Source organism: Chiroxiphia lanceolata, chromosome 9 (genome assembly GCF_009829145.1).
Source record: "Chiroxiphia lanceolata isolate bChiLan1 chromosome 9, bChiLan1.pri, whole genome shotgun sequence".
Classification (NCBI taxonomy): Eukaryota; Metazoa; Chordata; class Aves; order Passeriformes; family Pipridae; genus Chiroxiphia; species Chiroxiphia lanceolata.
This window is the reverse complement of record NC_045645.1, coordinates 17,478,195-17,491,535: the sequence shown is the minus strand read 5'-3', so window position 1 is coordinate 17,491,535 and position 13,341 is coordinate 17,478,195. Positions and strand designations below refer to the sequence as shown.

General features: G+C 41.2%; 2 protein-coding genes across 8 annotated transcripts in view; both read left to right on the top strand.

The window, feature by feature from the left end:
* ARHGAP29 (Rho GTPase activating protein 29) overlaps window positions 1-1,917 on the top strand; it is a 49,629-nt gene extending 47,712 nt beyond the window's left edge. For all 7 annotated transcript variants that reach the window (XM_032696820.1, XM_032696816.1, XM_032696818.1 and 4 more), the window contains exon 23: window positions 21-1,917. In XM_032696820.1, the coding sequence (XP_032552711.1) occupies window positions 21-919 (899 nt within the window). In that variant the 3' untranslated portion in view covers window positions 920-1,917. The remainder of the gene's footprint in view (window positions 1-20) is intronic.
* A 1,502-nt stretch (window positions 1,918-3,419) lies between these two features.
* The window catches only part of ABCA4 (ATP binding cassette subfamily A member 4), a 71,361-nt gene continuing 61,439 nt past the window's right edge, over window positions 3,420-13,341 (top strand). Inside the window, 5 exon segments of the mRNA XM_032696333.1 lie at window positions 3,420-4,034; window positions 9,182-9,318; window positions 10,142-10,234; window positions 12,187-12,280; window positions 12,795-12,936. Coding sequence (XP_032552224.1) covers window positions 10,169-10,234; window positions 12,187-12,280; window positions 12,795-12,936 — 302 coding nt within the window. The 5' untranslated portion in view covers window positions 3,420-4,034; window positions 9,182-9,318; window positions 10,142-10,168.

Genomic DNA, 13,341 nt, shown 5'->3' with positions numbered 1-13,341 from the left:
ATATATTTGTGTGTTTCTAGGTGATGCTGTGAGTCCAACTTCAGAGAAAGACAATGATCCATTAATTTCTCTAGGTGAAGACAGCTGTAAAATTAACTTACTTCCTGCAAAACCTAACCGTCAGATTACCAAAGTTCCATTGCGGGTTCCAAGGACAAAAGCAGCTTCTCGCCCTGTGAGCTTGCCTGTGGACCGAATACTTCCTCCATGTGTTTTGAATGAAAGAAATTCACGAAATGCAGGAGCAGTAAGTTCAGAGAAGCTGGGTCGGAGCCCTACTATTGAAGAGGTTTCAGAGGTGAAGGCACTCCCTCCTGGTAATACCTGCTGTAGATTTCCTTGTTATGACACCCAGATGCTGCGAAAAAATTGGGACAAGCAATATAAACAGTACGATATCACAGCAAGGACAGCAATGATTGTGACTAATGTGCCCCAGGAGAACCGAGCACTTGAGAGTGGAACTGCAGGTGCTTTATCTTCATCATGCAGTGTTGGTAACAATTCAGCTAATGCCATTCTTCCTAGTAAGCCATATTCTGTTGTTGGGTCAGGAAGGACAGCAACAGAAGAGAATGGTCCTGATGTTAATCCTCTTGCTGCCTTTAGGGCACCACGAACATTGCAACCCCCCCCCGGGACATTTTATAAACCACCCTCTAACAAATCGAAAGAAAATGGAGATGGTTCTTCTGCTAAAGCTTGTGCACCAACCAGTGCTAGCTCTGTGCTTCACCAGGACAATACTGTGAAACTGGGTAGGAGCTCTGCACTTCCATCAGGTGATCCTGAACAGAACACAAATGAACAGAAAGCTAGCTCAGAGGATATTCACCCCACAGATCTGAAGCCTGCTTACCAGAGACTGAGACCAAAAAGGATCCAAGAACTGGAACACAGGGAAGCTCATTTTGTATAGGGTGCAAATTCCTCTTGGACTGTATGCAATTTGTTGATGTTGCCAGTGGAGGCTTCCCTTGAGAATCCCACTTTTGTGCCATACTGAAGTTATTTTTATATATGCAGCATTTTAAAATTGGGGGGAGGGCTGGGGAACTGTGAATGAAATAAGTCAAACTTTTTGTAGTTCAGTAGCTTTCAATAAAGATGTATTACATTCCCAGTCTAGATACAGTTAAAGGTTTCATTGAATAAGACACTGAGCTTCATTTCATTGTGTGGAATGGAGTGCTTATTCATAGAGAAACAGTTATTTTTCTTAATAGATGTTATAATAAAAATGGAAGATTTAATGTTCACTGTCTAAGCATAAACCAAAGCTTGTGCTTTGCTCTGTAAAAGCATTTGTTCATTTTTCTAATATGTGCAATTAAAGCTTTGCTCATGAACAGGCATACATACTGGCCAGCATGGCCACAATTATGTATCATATGTGTATATGTTAAGCAGACATGGTTATCTGTTGCCAGTTTTCTATGTTGTCACTTTAATATTTCTTTTTTGTACAGCAAGGATGCACTTACTGAGTTTTACTATTCAGAAGCAGCAATCAATTCACATCTGGTTTCTTGTATAGCTTAGCAAGTGGGGCAAATGTGCAGAGCCTGTTTTGTTTGGATGCCCTTCTAGAGGGACTATCATTGCAGTGGTGCTGTCTTTCCCAGGTGAGTGAAAAGGCAGTGATTTGCTTGCTATAGATCAGTTTCACCACCTGACATGGTGTAACTGAAATGAAGAGCATTGTTTCCAAGTTTCAGTGAAAGAGCTGAAAATAACCAAAAATCTGCATTAGTAGGTGCATCTAATGGTTTTCACTTTGTATTAAACGGTTCTTATGTGTACACTGTGTTATATTTGCTTTAAAATATATTAACGTGTTAACATTTCAGTGACTCTATGGCTTCTATATCTGGATTTCTTCTAACTTATTAAAATACAGACATTTGGCCTTTGCAATAGTACAGTACTCTGCTGCCTCTGTCTTCTGGGGATGGGGAGTGGCACACTTCTTTTAATGGGATTACAATTAGCATGACCCTTTCTAACATACTGTAGAGTTACTTTGGCATGGTACTTTCTACTGATGTAAGAATGAAAAGGACAGGAAAAGCAAAGAATCACTTTTCTGTTCTTACAGTGTGAAATACACTGGACTTTCCTACTCTGTTACCTTTGCCCATCTTCCTAAAATATCCAAAATAAAATCCCACACTCCATTCAGTGGACATAATCTGATTTTAATTTCCAGAACAAAAGCTACTAAACTCACGAAGCTGAACTTCTACTTCCTTATCACATTTCCAGGGAAGCATGGCTTGCATTCTTGGAAAAAGCCATGCTATTACTGGATTGTTCTGGCCATGCTAGAGGCTGTTTCTTTGGGGAGCTGCCTTATACTACAGAAAAGCTGAAGATCCCAGATGCTGCTGTCTGCCCATACTGGTGGTGTGAGTTGCATAACAAAATAAGTGGACAGATAAAGGCTTCTTGATATAGATGGGAATTTGTTCTACTTTGACAATGGAGGAGTGGAATATAATGCACACAACTGGTTAATGAATCATTACAGACGTTGGAGCAGAACTTAATAGCACAGCTGTGAAAGGATGGTGCTGGTCAGTATTGATTAGGGCCCGAGAAGGCTGCTGGGATGGAGAATTACAACATCAAATACTAATCTGTGAGAAACAGACAAATGTTTCTTAATCAAGTCATAATACTAGTTACTACTGGTTGTTGCCATACTGCTTTTTATGTATCATGTCCTTCCATGTTTTGCTGGTGTGAGAGTTTCTGCTCTTTGAAATGCACTTTGGGTCTCTGTTGGTGTTTCCCACAGCCAGGCCGGTGCCAGCGGGCCGGGCCGGGCCGGGCTGGGGGAGCGCAGCGCCACTGTGTGCTTGCGCGCGGGGATGAGGGTCTCATAAACCTACGGTATTTCGTGAAAAATATCATCAATTTCAGTAGATGAATTACGGACGACCCAGCTTTATAATGCCTTCGACTGTTTTAATGCAATACAAGCGAAGAAGGAGCAAGGGTACCTCTTTGGAAATTAAACCTTTGAAGCCTGTGTAAGACTTGTGACCCTGCTGCCCAGCCCGTCGGCACCACGGAAGGCGAGGGACGGGGGTTCCTTCCTCCGGAGCCTTCCAGCTGGGCCTGGGACAGGCCAGCCAGCGGGGGAGGCTGGGAGGCGGCGGCTGAAGGGCCAGTGTGTGACTTCTTAATTTGTAAATTTTCGTCAACATTTGCACGTTGGCGTCAGGGCCGTGTTTTGATCGGGCTCGTACACCGAGCTCCGCTCCGCCCTGTGAGGGAGCGGGGGGGACGGCAGGAGCCTCAGCCGGCACAGGAAGGGGTGTGAGGAGCCGACCGCGGCAGCGGAGCCTTAAACCTGGTGGAAAAGACTTTGGCTTCCTTTGGGACTGGAAATGTTACTAATGGCCCTTGTTGTTTCTTTCGGTTCTGATGCAGATTTCCCTAGGTCTTGCTTTGAAATGGCTTCACTCTGACCGAACTGCAGCAATCCCACCCACCTGCCCCAGGTGACAGGCTCTGGGTCATACAAAGTGCCAGAACCCTGCGGCTTGTCCTCTGGGGAGGAAACCTTTCTCTGTCAGATTTGCTTGGTAATTGCATTTTCTGAAGTCGTAATGCACTGCCTCATCCCTCTTAAAGCTTTGGCAGCATACCGACTTCTGTAAGTCTCTGACCTAATTAGTTATGACAGGTGTTTGGTTTAGTAGGGCCCCTGATGCTACCAGAACTACCACCTTTTCAAATACAGAGTATGTTCAGATCTGAAGAAGTACACTCAGAAATATCAACTTCCTAGTACAGACTTGACTGCTTGTGCTGGTCATATTGGATATTTGGGGGTATTTTTATTCAGGAGTCCTTAAACTCACCGATTGAGCTGTTCTGTATCGAGTAGGGGATTAAAGCAATCTCCTTACAACTGAGCAGTGTTATTCTACAAGTACTAACTGCATCTAAGATATGTGTTTCTTTGCCACCAAGCTGAACATTCCTTCAGAAACCTTCCTCTTCCAGCAGTGCTCGCACATGAGGTAAGCTTCTGGGTTAAGTTTTCAAGCTTTTTATTGCTTCTATTTAAGAATTCTGTGCTTTGCTTTAAAATCCTTGAATTCTTTAGCTTCTATAGCAAAGCAGAGCCCTAATGGAATTAATCTGAAAGCAGTCACAAAACGCTCTGCGAAGGCCCTTAGTGCACGTATGCTAACATTGGTAACTTATGCCTTTTGAGTTTCTACTTGCTGTGCTTTTGTGCATGTTTTTCCACAGATTGGGGTGATTAACCAACCACTGGTTTTGCACATGCATGGAATCTGCTTAAGATTCTACATTTCCCTGTGTTTGACATGTGGAAGAGTGATTCTGATTGTCTTTGATTTGTAAAAATATACTTTTCAAACAGAGGTTTCATGGAACCTTTTCTTAGTCTCTCTGATTCTTTTTATCATTTGATTCCAGCTTGACAGAACTTGCCATTCTTGTCCCTCAGGTCACTCCTTACCTATTTCATGGGGGAGGCCTCTGAAATACGTAGGAAACACCTAAAAACCTTCAGCTTGTGTTTTCCCTAGCAGTTTAGATTGCTAGGTGCAAAACTTACCTTAACTGAGAAAACCCCAACCTGTGTATGTGTAGTGTTCTCTACACACACATAGATATGTCTGTTTATCTATGGAAAAAGCATTTATACACACCCGCTCCTACAGTTAGCCTAGGCAAAATCGTGTTAGCACTAATTGTGTTAGCTTTCCAGTGAGGCTGTGTCTAGGGACATGTTCTTCTATATGTGTCAGAATATGTGGTTAAGAAATGGTTTGGGTGCTGGAAAGCATTGTTCTTGAAAATTAGAAGTGTTGGCCCATGAGCACACCCAATACACGTGAGTGTGCGTATTTTCAAAGTTATCTTTTCAGGTAATTTTTAAATTTTGTTAATTTTAGAGAAATATATTCTTGTGGTGCTACAGAGATTACTAGGGATGTTTTTATAATTTGCTGGACAAACAGAATTTTAACCAGATTTGATTTTGTAGTCAAAAGTGAGGAATAAGCCTGGAAATAAGAAAACAAATAAAATGCTGGTACTTAAAACAGCTGTTAAAACCATGGCATGTGAGGTGAGGGATAATACAACGCACGTGCCATGTGACCCCAGTTTTTTGGTATGGCATGTAGGTACTCATGAAGCATATCACAGGGAACTTTTATGTTATCGGATATCTACTGTGGGCATAATGTGAAAACTGTCATCACCAAATATCTATTTCCACTTCTTACTTTCTTTATGTTCTGATACATAAATGGAATGTCTCATTTTTTGTTGCTACTGGCAACAAACTACAAATCATTAGGAAACAGGGATAGTGACAACTGTGGGTAGAGCTACCAGAGACATTGTGCAGTGTGCTCCATAAACTGAACTGTATTTTTCCCTTTCATGTAAAATGATAGGCCCCACATAAGCTTCTCTGTTTACTTCCAAAGATCTCTTTGTAAAGCTGCAGAGCAAAAATGTGTCACAGGAGCAGCTGATGTAGTTGATCATAGAAAGCAAAATCTACCCTACCATCATCCAATAGTGATGTAAAAAATCTAATTAGGAGAGATTAGTTTAATCTGTTAGAGCTGTCTCTGTGAACATGTGGACAACAAAAAGAGATTCATTTTCTTAAAATAACTGGACTTAGGATTTTAGGGTTAAAATGCTTGTTTGCGGGATAAAACTATTAAAGTATCTGTTTGCCTCAGACATAGCAGCAGTACTTAAATACAGTCTACATCTGAGCAGCAACAGCAGTACTAGTTTTTCTGCTTTGCGTTGCTATTAAGCAGAGTGAACTTTTATCTGTGGCTTTATACAGCTTTTTTTTTCTGTCTGGATTGGAGCAGGCTGGGTCTCAGCTGTGATATGAACATGTGTCTGACAGAAATCAGATCAAAGCTACTTGTGAAAGAGGAGGTTGCCATAGGATGATAGAATAGAATCATAGAATCATTAGGGCTGGAAAAGACCTCCAAGATTGAGTCCAGCCTTTGACCAAACACCACCTTGTCGACTAAACTGTGTTTAACTAAGTGCCGTGTCCAGTCATTTCTTGAACGCTTCCAGGGATGGTGACTCCACCACCTCCCTGACCAGCCCATTCCAATGCTTGACAACCCTTTTAGTGAAAAAGTTCCTCCTGAACCTCACCTGGCACAGCTTGAGGCTGTGTCCTCTTGTCCTGTCTCTGGTTGCCTGGGAAAAGAGACCCTCACCTGGCTACAAGCTCCTTTCAGGTAGAGAGCAGTAAGTTCGTCCCTGAACCTCCAGGCTAAACACCCCCAGCTCCCTCAGTGGCTCCTCATATGACTCACTCTCCAGACCCTTCCCCAGCTCTGTTGCCCTTCTCTGGACTTGCTCCAGCAGCTCAGTGTCTTTCTTGCAGTGAGGGGCCCAGAGCTGGCCGTAGTACTCAAGGTGCGGCTGCCCAGTGCCAAGCACAGAGGGATGGTCACTGCCCTGGTCCTGCCATGGGCCTTCTTGGCCACCGGAACACACACTGGCTCACGTTCAGCTGCTGTCAACCAGTATCCCCAGGTCCTTTTCTGCTGGGCTGCTTTCAAGCCACTCTTTGCCAAACCTGTAGCACTGTGGTTGTTATGACCATTTTGCAGATGGTTGTTGCTCTGACCTCCCTCTGTTCATCTGGAGCCTCCCCAGTTAACCAGGACAGATGGTAAATGGTGGAGAGTGGCTTAGTGAGCTCTTCTGCCAGCTCCCACAGTAGCCTTGGGTGGATCCCATCCTGTCCCATAGACTCGTGAGTGTCTAAGTGGCTCAGCAGGTCACTACCTACTTCCTACTGGATTGAAGGGGATCTTTTCTGCTCCCCATCCCTGTCTACCACTTCAGAGGGCTGGTTGCCCTGAGGATAACCGGTCTTTATGTTGAAGACTAAGGCAAGGAAGGCATTGAGTACGTCAGCCTTTTCCTCATCCTTGGTTGCAATGTTCCCCTCTGCATGCAATAAAGGATGGAGATTTTCCTTGGCCCTCTTTTTGCTGTTAATGCATTTATAAAAACACTTTTTGTTGTCTTTCACAGCAGTGGCCAGATTCAGTTCTAGCTGAGCTTTTGCCTTTCTAATTTTCTCTCTACGTGACCTAACAACATCCTTGTACTCTTCCTGAGTTGTCCGTCCCTTCTTCCAAAGGTCATAAACTCTATTTTTCCCTGAGTTCCAGTGAAAGCGCCTTATTCAGCCAAAGCTAGTCTTCTTCCCCACTTGCTCATCTTTCAGCACATAGGGATGGCTTGATCTTGGGCTTCTTTGTGAAAGAAGCATGGGTTAAATTGGGTTAAATTCTGTGGGTTTAGGTGGCACATTTGTGCAGAGAGTGGAATGTCCTACAATGGAGCTGGGAAGGAAACAGAGTGCTGAATGCTGTGCTCTGCTGTCAGAGCTGTAGTGTGCTCTGGGGTAAATCTAGCAGTTGGTAAATTCAGTGAAACAGGATTCTCAGAGGTCTCCCCAAAGTCCTGTGGAGAAGAAAGAAATAAGCAAGCACTGCCACATCCTTTTTAAAATTTTTTAAATAAAGAACTCTGGACTGTTGCTCAACCTCTACTTTAAAGAACAATGACGGTGTGGCAGTGAGGGAAGCTGCAATAGTGCTTATAGAGCCATCGCCCAGCATGAGAACCAGTGAGAGGTTTTACTGCATTGCTGTCCCAACCCTTACAGATGAAAATTTATACAGAATTCAGTGTTGACTCTATGCTCTTTTGCTTCTGGATTTGACCATACTCCTTGGGGAAAATTTATGTTGGAGATGTGAAATGATGTGAAATAATGCTGATATGTAACTTGATTTAGTAAATAGTAGTTGAAGTAGGACAGAACTTGCTGAAAAACTCTCTGAATGCATCTCTGGAGCTCTGAGTCTGAACACATAAGGTCATTTAGTTTAATATTTTTCTGTGTGAACAAGCAATTTGCTGGCATTTTAGAAGTTCTGGAAAATATAAAATTGAAAATCAGATTATAAGAATGAAATATTTTTTCCCTCCTCTCCTGGTGTTGTGAATCAGTTACTTTTGTGTTTCACTGTCTCTGTTCTTTGAGAGTGATGGTCCACGAAAAAATGTGGTGAACTACTTGTATATCTGCACACGTAGATGTTGTAAGAACAAACTCCCCAGGCCTTTCACAAGGGAAGTATACCAACACTGAGGACATTAATTTTTTCAGAAAATTTTGTGAAAATTGATGGAGTGAAAAAAAATCATCTTCTCTGGTTACTGAAATTCTGATTTATCTAGAAATCCTAGAAGAAATGTCCGGCATCTAAAACATTGTCTTCAGCAGAAAAAACCACTTGTGCCACCTTCATAAAACAAGTGAAGCTTAAAGAAAGTATTGCAAATCCCATAAACGAAGTTTCGAAGTAGTGGAAAAGACTTCTGTGTTCTCCAGGGCTATGTCAGCAGATATACAATTGAAGGAATTTGCTAAAAAAGTTACCCAAGGGTGATGCTTGTTTATGATGATAATATTAAGGAATTTGAGAATTTATGAAGACACTGCACTGTTCTTAACCTGCTGGGAATGAGGAAGGCTGTGACAATGGGGAGCTTGGGCTAGCTCTAATGACTGATGTAACCAATTTCTTATTTCAGTTTCTTGTATTCTGTCAACAAGATATATGAGTTTTCTTTCTGAATGTATTCAGTAAATCATTCTTCCATGTTATAGTATGAACTGCTAGGGGAAAAAAGAAGATAACAAAGTTAAAAAGAAGTGCTGTTTTTTTATTTTCTTGAGTTGGGGCTTTGTAAGAGTCTTCCAATGTTTCAATAGTATTCTGATGATAGAACAAGGTTATTTTGTTGGCTCTTACAATCAGCCCCCAGAAAAGAAATCAGTTCCTGCAGAAGGAAAATGAACAAAATAACATATTTTCTTGTGCCATGGGTATGAGTTGCATCCCTTGAGCATGTTGTCATCAGGCAGAAAGTGTGTGCCATTCTAAATAGTAACAGTCATAATTTGTGTTGGCGTCTTCATGGAAAACTGAATGAACAGTTCATAAGTGTATGGGCCTTTTTCTGACTTCAGGAGAATGTTAATATCTATGTAAATAAACTTCTTTTTTAGAAATTGAATTTCCTTTAGTACCTGTGCTCTTTCTAATTGCAGCAGTCTCAAGCCATCACTGATTTTATGAGCAGAGTGCTGCCTTTAAAGAGTGAAGATAGATGTCCACCATGACTAATCACTCCAGAAGTTCATGTACCTCCTCAACCCACATGGAGTTCTCTACACATTGTTGCTAGGTACTGTTTTTTATCATGGTTCTACTCCATGATTTTACTATAGTGTTTTGCTCTACTTGAGTTAGTAGCAAATTTAAATTATTTGTTTAATTTTTAACAGTCCTTGTATCTCATATTTGAATTTATATGTCAAATTCTCTTTTTCCTTTTGAAGGTAAAAATTCATGGTCGTTATAGTGAGTCATGAACTTAAAAAACAGAACATGCAATAGTTTAAATTCTGTTGTATCCCTACTAAAAAGTCATAGGAATTGCTGAATTTAAAAGCATAAGAATATGAGATCCTGTATTTTTTAATAAAGTGGTAACAAAATGGATTTGCTTTTACAAAATCCTTTCAAGACTCTGTTAATCAATATATATTTATAGTGTCTGAATGATAAAGCTAATTGTGTCATAATAAGTAAACAGTTTTGTATAAACTAATGTCTAGTAGTAAATCCATCTTTTCTTGGAAATATAGTTTGAAAACACATATTTATTCTAATAAATGATGCAACAGTTAACTACCTTCATTACATGCAAGTCCAAGTTAACAGCCAGATTCAATGTTAATGACTTTTTTTATTCAAAAGAGATGCTTTTCCTCTCCACTGCTTTTTGGTGCTGATAAATGTGTCACAGGAAACAGCCTCCAAACAAAGGAAAACCACGATTTTTCATGTATGATAGTGGATCAAGTGCAAAATTAAATGATGCAGACAATAAAAGGAACCAATCTCTATGATAACATAATCTTAAAATAAGAACAGAAAGCTGTTATTTTGCTCTAAGGTCTGTTTCAGCTGTTAGCTGAGAAATGGCAATGCATCCTTTGCCACAGGTTAACTAGAAGTGTTGATGCAGAAGAATGAACTTCTTTAGACAAGTCAGACTTCTGCTTTGGAAGAACTGGATCCTCCGGAAAAGACAAAAGGTAAAGTGTTAGGCTTTGGATTTCAGCTTTGGACTATGCACTTCACTGGATTAAATGGCTGGTACATTTATCAGCATATAAAAATCACAAATCCCTCAAAGAATCAAATGTGATCTTTGTATGGGCCACATGTCTCTGTGCATGCTGCTGGGATTTCTGGCTATTTATCTTGTGGTTCTGAAGGCTTATGGGCTGCTTTCTGATACTTCTAGTGAATTCTGAGACACCTGTGTGTCCTCAGGAAAAGGTTCACAGGAAAGAATCAGAGGTCTGACAGCACTTGGTCTGTCCTTGTTGCACGACACACTGTGTACTAGCTTGAAAGAAAGCTTCCCTTGTGCTTTAGACTTTAATCCTTTCCAAACTAGTTAACTCAGACAGAAAGGAATTACCAAATTCAAGTCCGAGGATTTTGTATTTCCTGGTGATGAAGAAAGAATCTACATCTGAGCATTAACAAAGATCAGCTCTGCAGCAAAGGTGATGACCAGTCTCCCCAGTTCTTGCCCATCTGAGTTTATGAGTGTGTAGTGCTTGTCCCAAACCTCTTACCAAATGGGTGGCAATGGATGTTAATCACACCTTGTGGGCCCTGTAGCCCTGGGATCTGTAGCACTCTATTCTGAGCTGTGCACAACAGCTGTCAGGTTTTCTTCTGTAATAATTGTGTCATCTGCCCTTTGCTGCTGGTAAGATTCTGTCTGGCTTTAAAAATATCAGGCATGCATAACTTCCTAGATGGTGGCGGGTGGGTTTTTTTGTTATTGTTCTGTTTTAAAAAAGAGAGTCTTACCAGAAAAAATAGGGAATTGTTGCCTGGTGTAAAGCTTTCTACCCTTTTGCTGTAAGGATATGTTGTGCTTAACTAAAGCTATTAGACAAAGTTATAGTGATAAAAACAGGACTGCTCCAAAAAAACTGTTCTTAAGTATGTTCTCTTGCCCAAAACAACAATTGTATGTGACCCACCTTGTCTTTGGCTCTGCTGCTATATGCATTATTGTTATATTTTGGTACCTGACTGGGAAGGAGAGAGCAAAGGTAAAGAAGCAAGGAGTGCATTCCTGTGCATGTGCTACAACCCTGGTTCTGAAGATACTTTGTCCTCACTCTTGTAGGGAGGGGGGGAAAAAGTGCCACGTGTCTGGACACAAAAATCCCATTGCTGTTCCTCAGAGCCCAAAGCCTGTATTATAGGATCAAAGGATTGTAGTTTCAAGCCTCTACCAGAACACACAGAGGCAGTAAAACAAACTGAAACACAGGAGTGGAGGAAGCAGACTGAAAACCAGTCAGTGCATTGCTCTGTGGTAAAGCAGTACCTTTGATTTTCTGTCATGACAGGGGAGATAGTGACTGTTGTAAGTCTGTTGAAAGATCTGGGCAATAAAGTGGCCTTTGATGGGATCTTCTATGTTATTGAATAAGGTGTTTGATCTTAATGTATACATTTCTACCTGTATTAGGAAATAAATAGTGTTGAAATGAATGATGACAAAAAGAACCGAAAGTAAAGCTCAAAGAATGTTAAGCTTATGCTGAAGTCTTTTACCTTTGGGTAAGCACAGTGCACAGCCAGCCTACTAATGAGCCCAGCAGTGCTAGAGTGTGGATAAAAAACCCCACACCTTTTCTCTGTTGCATCTAATCCTTCTTGTAGAGTCATCTACTACCTGCTGCCTCTTCTTACCTCAGTCAGGATGCATAGATATTTCTTTAGAGGAGGTAGAGAAGCCACTGAGTTAATGGTAATGCTTTATGGCACTGATGAATCCTCACTCTTTCTGGGTGTCCTTTTCAAATGGTGAAAGAGGCAAAGAATAGCCATGGGCACGTGCTGCACTGGGCATTGCTGCTGTGAGAAGAGTCTCATCCTGTTAGTCACGTAGTGACTCTATGATGGTCTATTTGTAAATTTTTTTTTTCATTTGTTTTTTTCTTTTTTCTTCCAGCTTCGTTTTCTAGTGGAGCTTGTCTGGCCTCTGTCGTTATTTTTTGCCCTTGTTTGGCTGAGGAAAGCTAATCCACTGTATCGCCAACATGAATGTAAGAACGTTTAAGATGTTACAATGGTCGGACTTGTTTTAGGTAGTGGCTAGAGTTCTCAGACAGAGATACTGGAACCTACATGTGAAGTATTATTCTGGCAAAGGAACAAATTTTAGTTCAAGTAACTTAGTTATTTATAGCCATATATTGTAAGAATTACCAGTGAGGAGGAAGAAAAAAGCTCTAGTTTTCCTGTGAGGTGCTTTCTGGTCAGACACACATGAAGTTTCAAGATTCTATTAAGTTTTGGATTTCTGTAATTCTGTTACTGAGAAAGTACTACCTCACTACCTATTGAAAAAAAAATCCCACATTAGTTCAGAACTTGTTTCTGTTGAAAATAGCCTTATTGCTTATATTGGTGACTTCTTTTTTTTTGGTGAAAAATAAACCTATAGGATTTGTATCACAGTCCTTCTGTAGTGAGCCAACTCATCATGCTATTTAGATTCTCACAGGCTGCATTAGAAAAGACACCTAACAATTTATATTTTGTGTTTCCGTACTCTAGGTCACTTCCCAAACAAGGCAATGCCATCAGCAGGAACGTTGCCATGGTTACATGGCATCTTCTGTAACATGAACAATCCCTGTTTCCGCAACCCAACCCCTGGAGAGGGTCCAGGTGTGGTGTCCAACTACAAAAATTCCATGTAAGCAGAGTTGTATGTGTGAGACTGGGTTGCAGCAATACAAGCCTGCTAGACAGCTGCTGGTAGCCTGCTCTTGGTAACTGTTGAGTGTTCATGGGCATGAATGATGCAAGGAGAAAGGACGGAGTATCCTCAGCCTGCCTAGAAGGGTCCCTCAGTGCACCCAGGAATATTTTAAAGAATAGTTCTATGGTGTGAATGAAAAGGGAAGGGTGAGCATTTAGTAAAACACCAGTGTGCAAACAGTGGAAGACAAAAATGTTCAGTTCTAGCACGTCAGTTTCATGCTAACAATGGCCAGCAAAGTTGAAACAGAGCTCATGAGGATGGGTTTGGGCCTTTTGGAGAAAGACTTCAGTTGTACTAGTCTCTAGGGAACACACATCCATTTAATAAAATCCATCC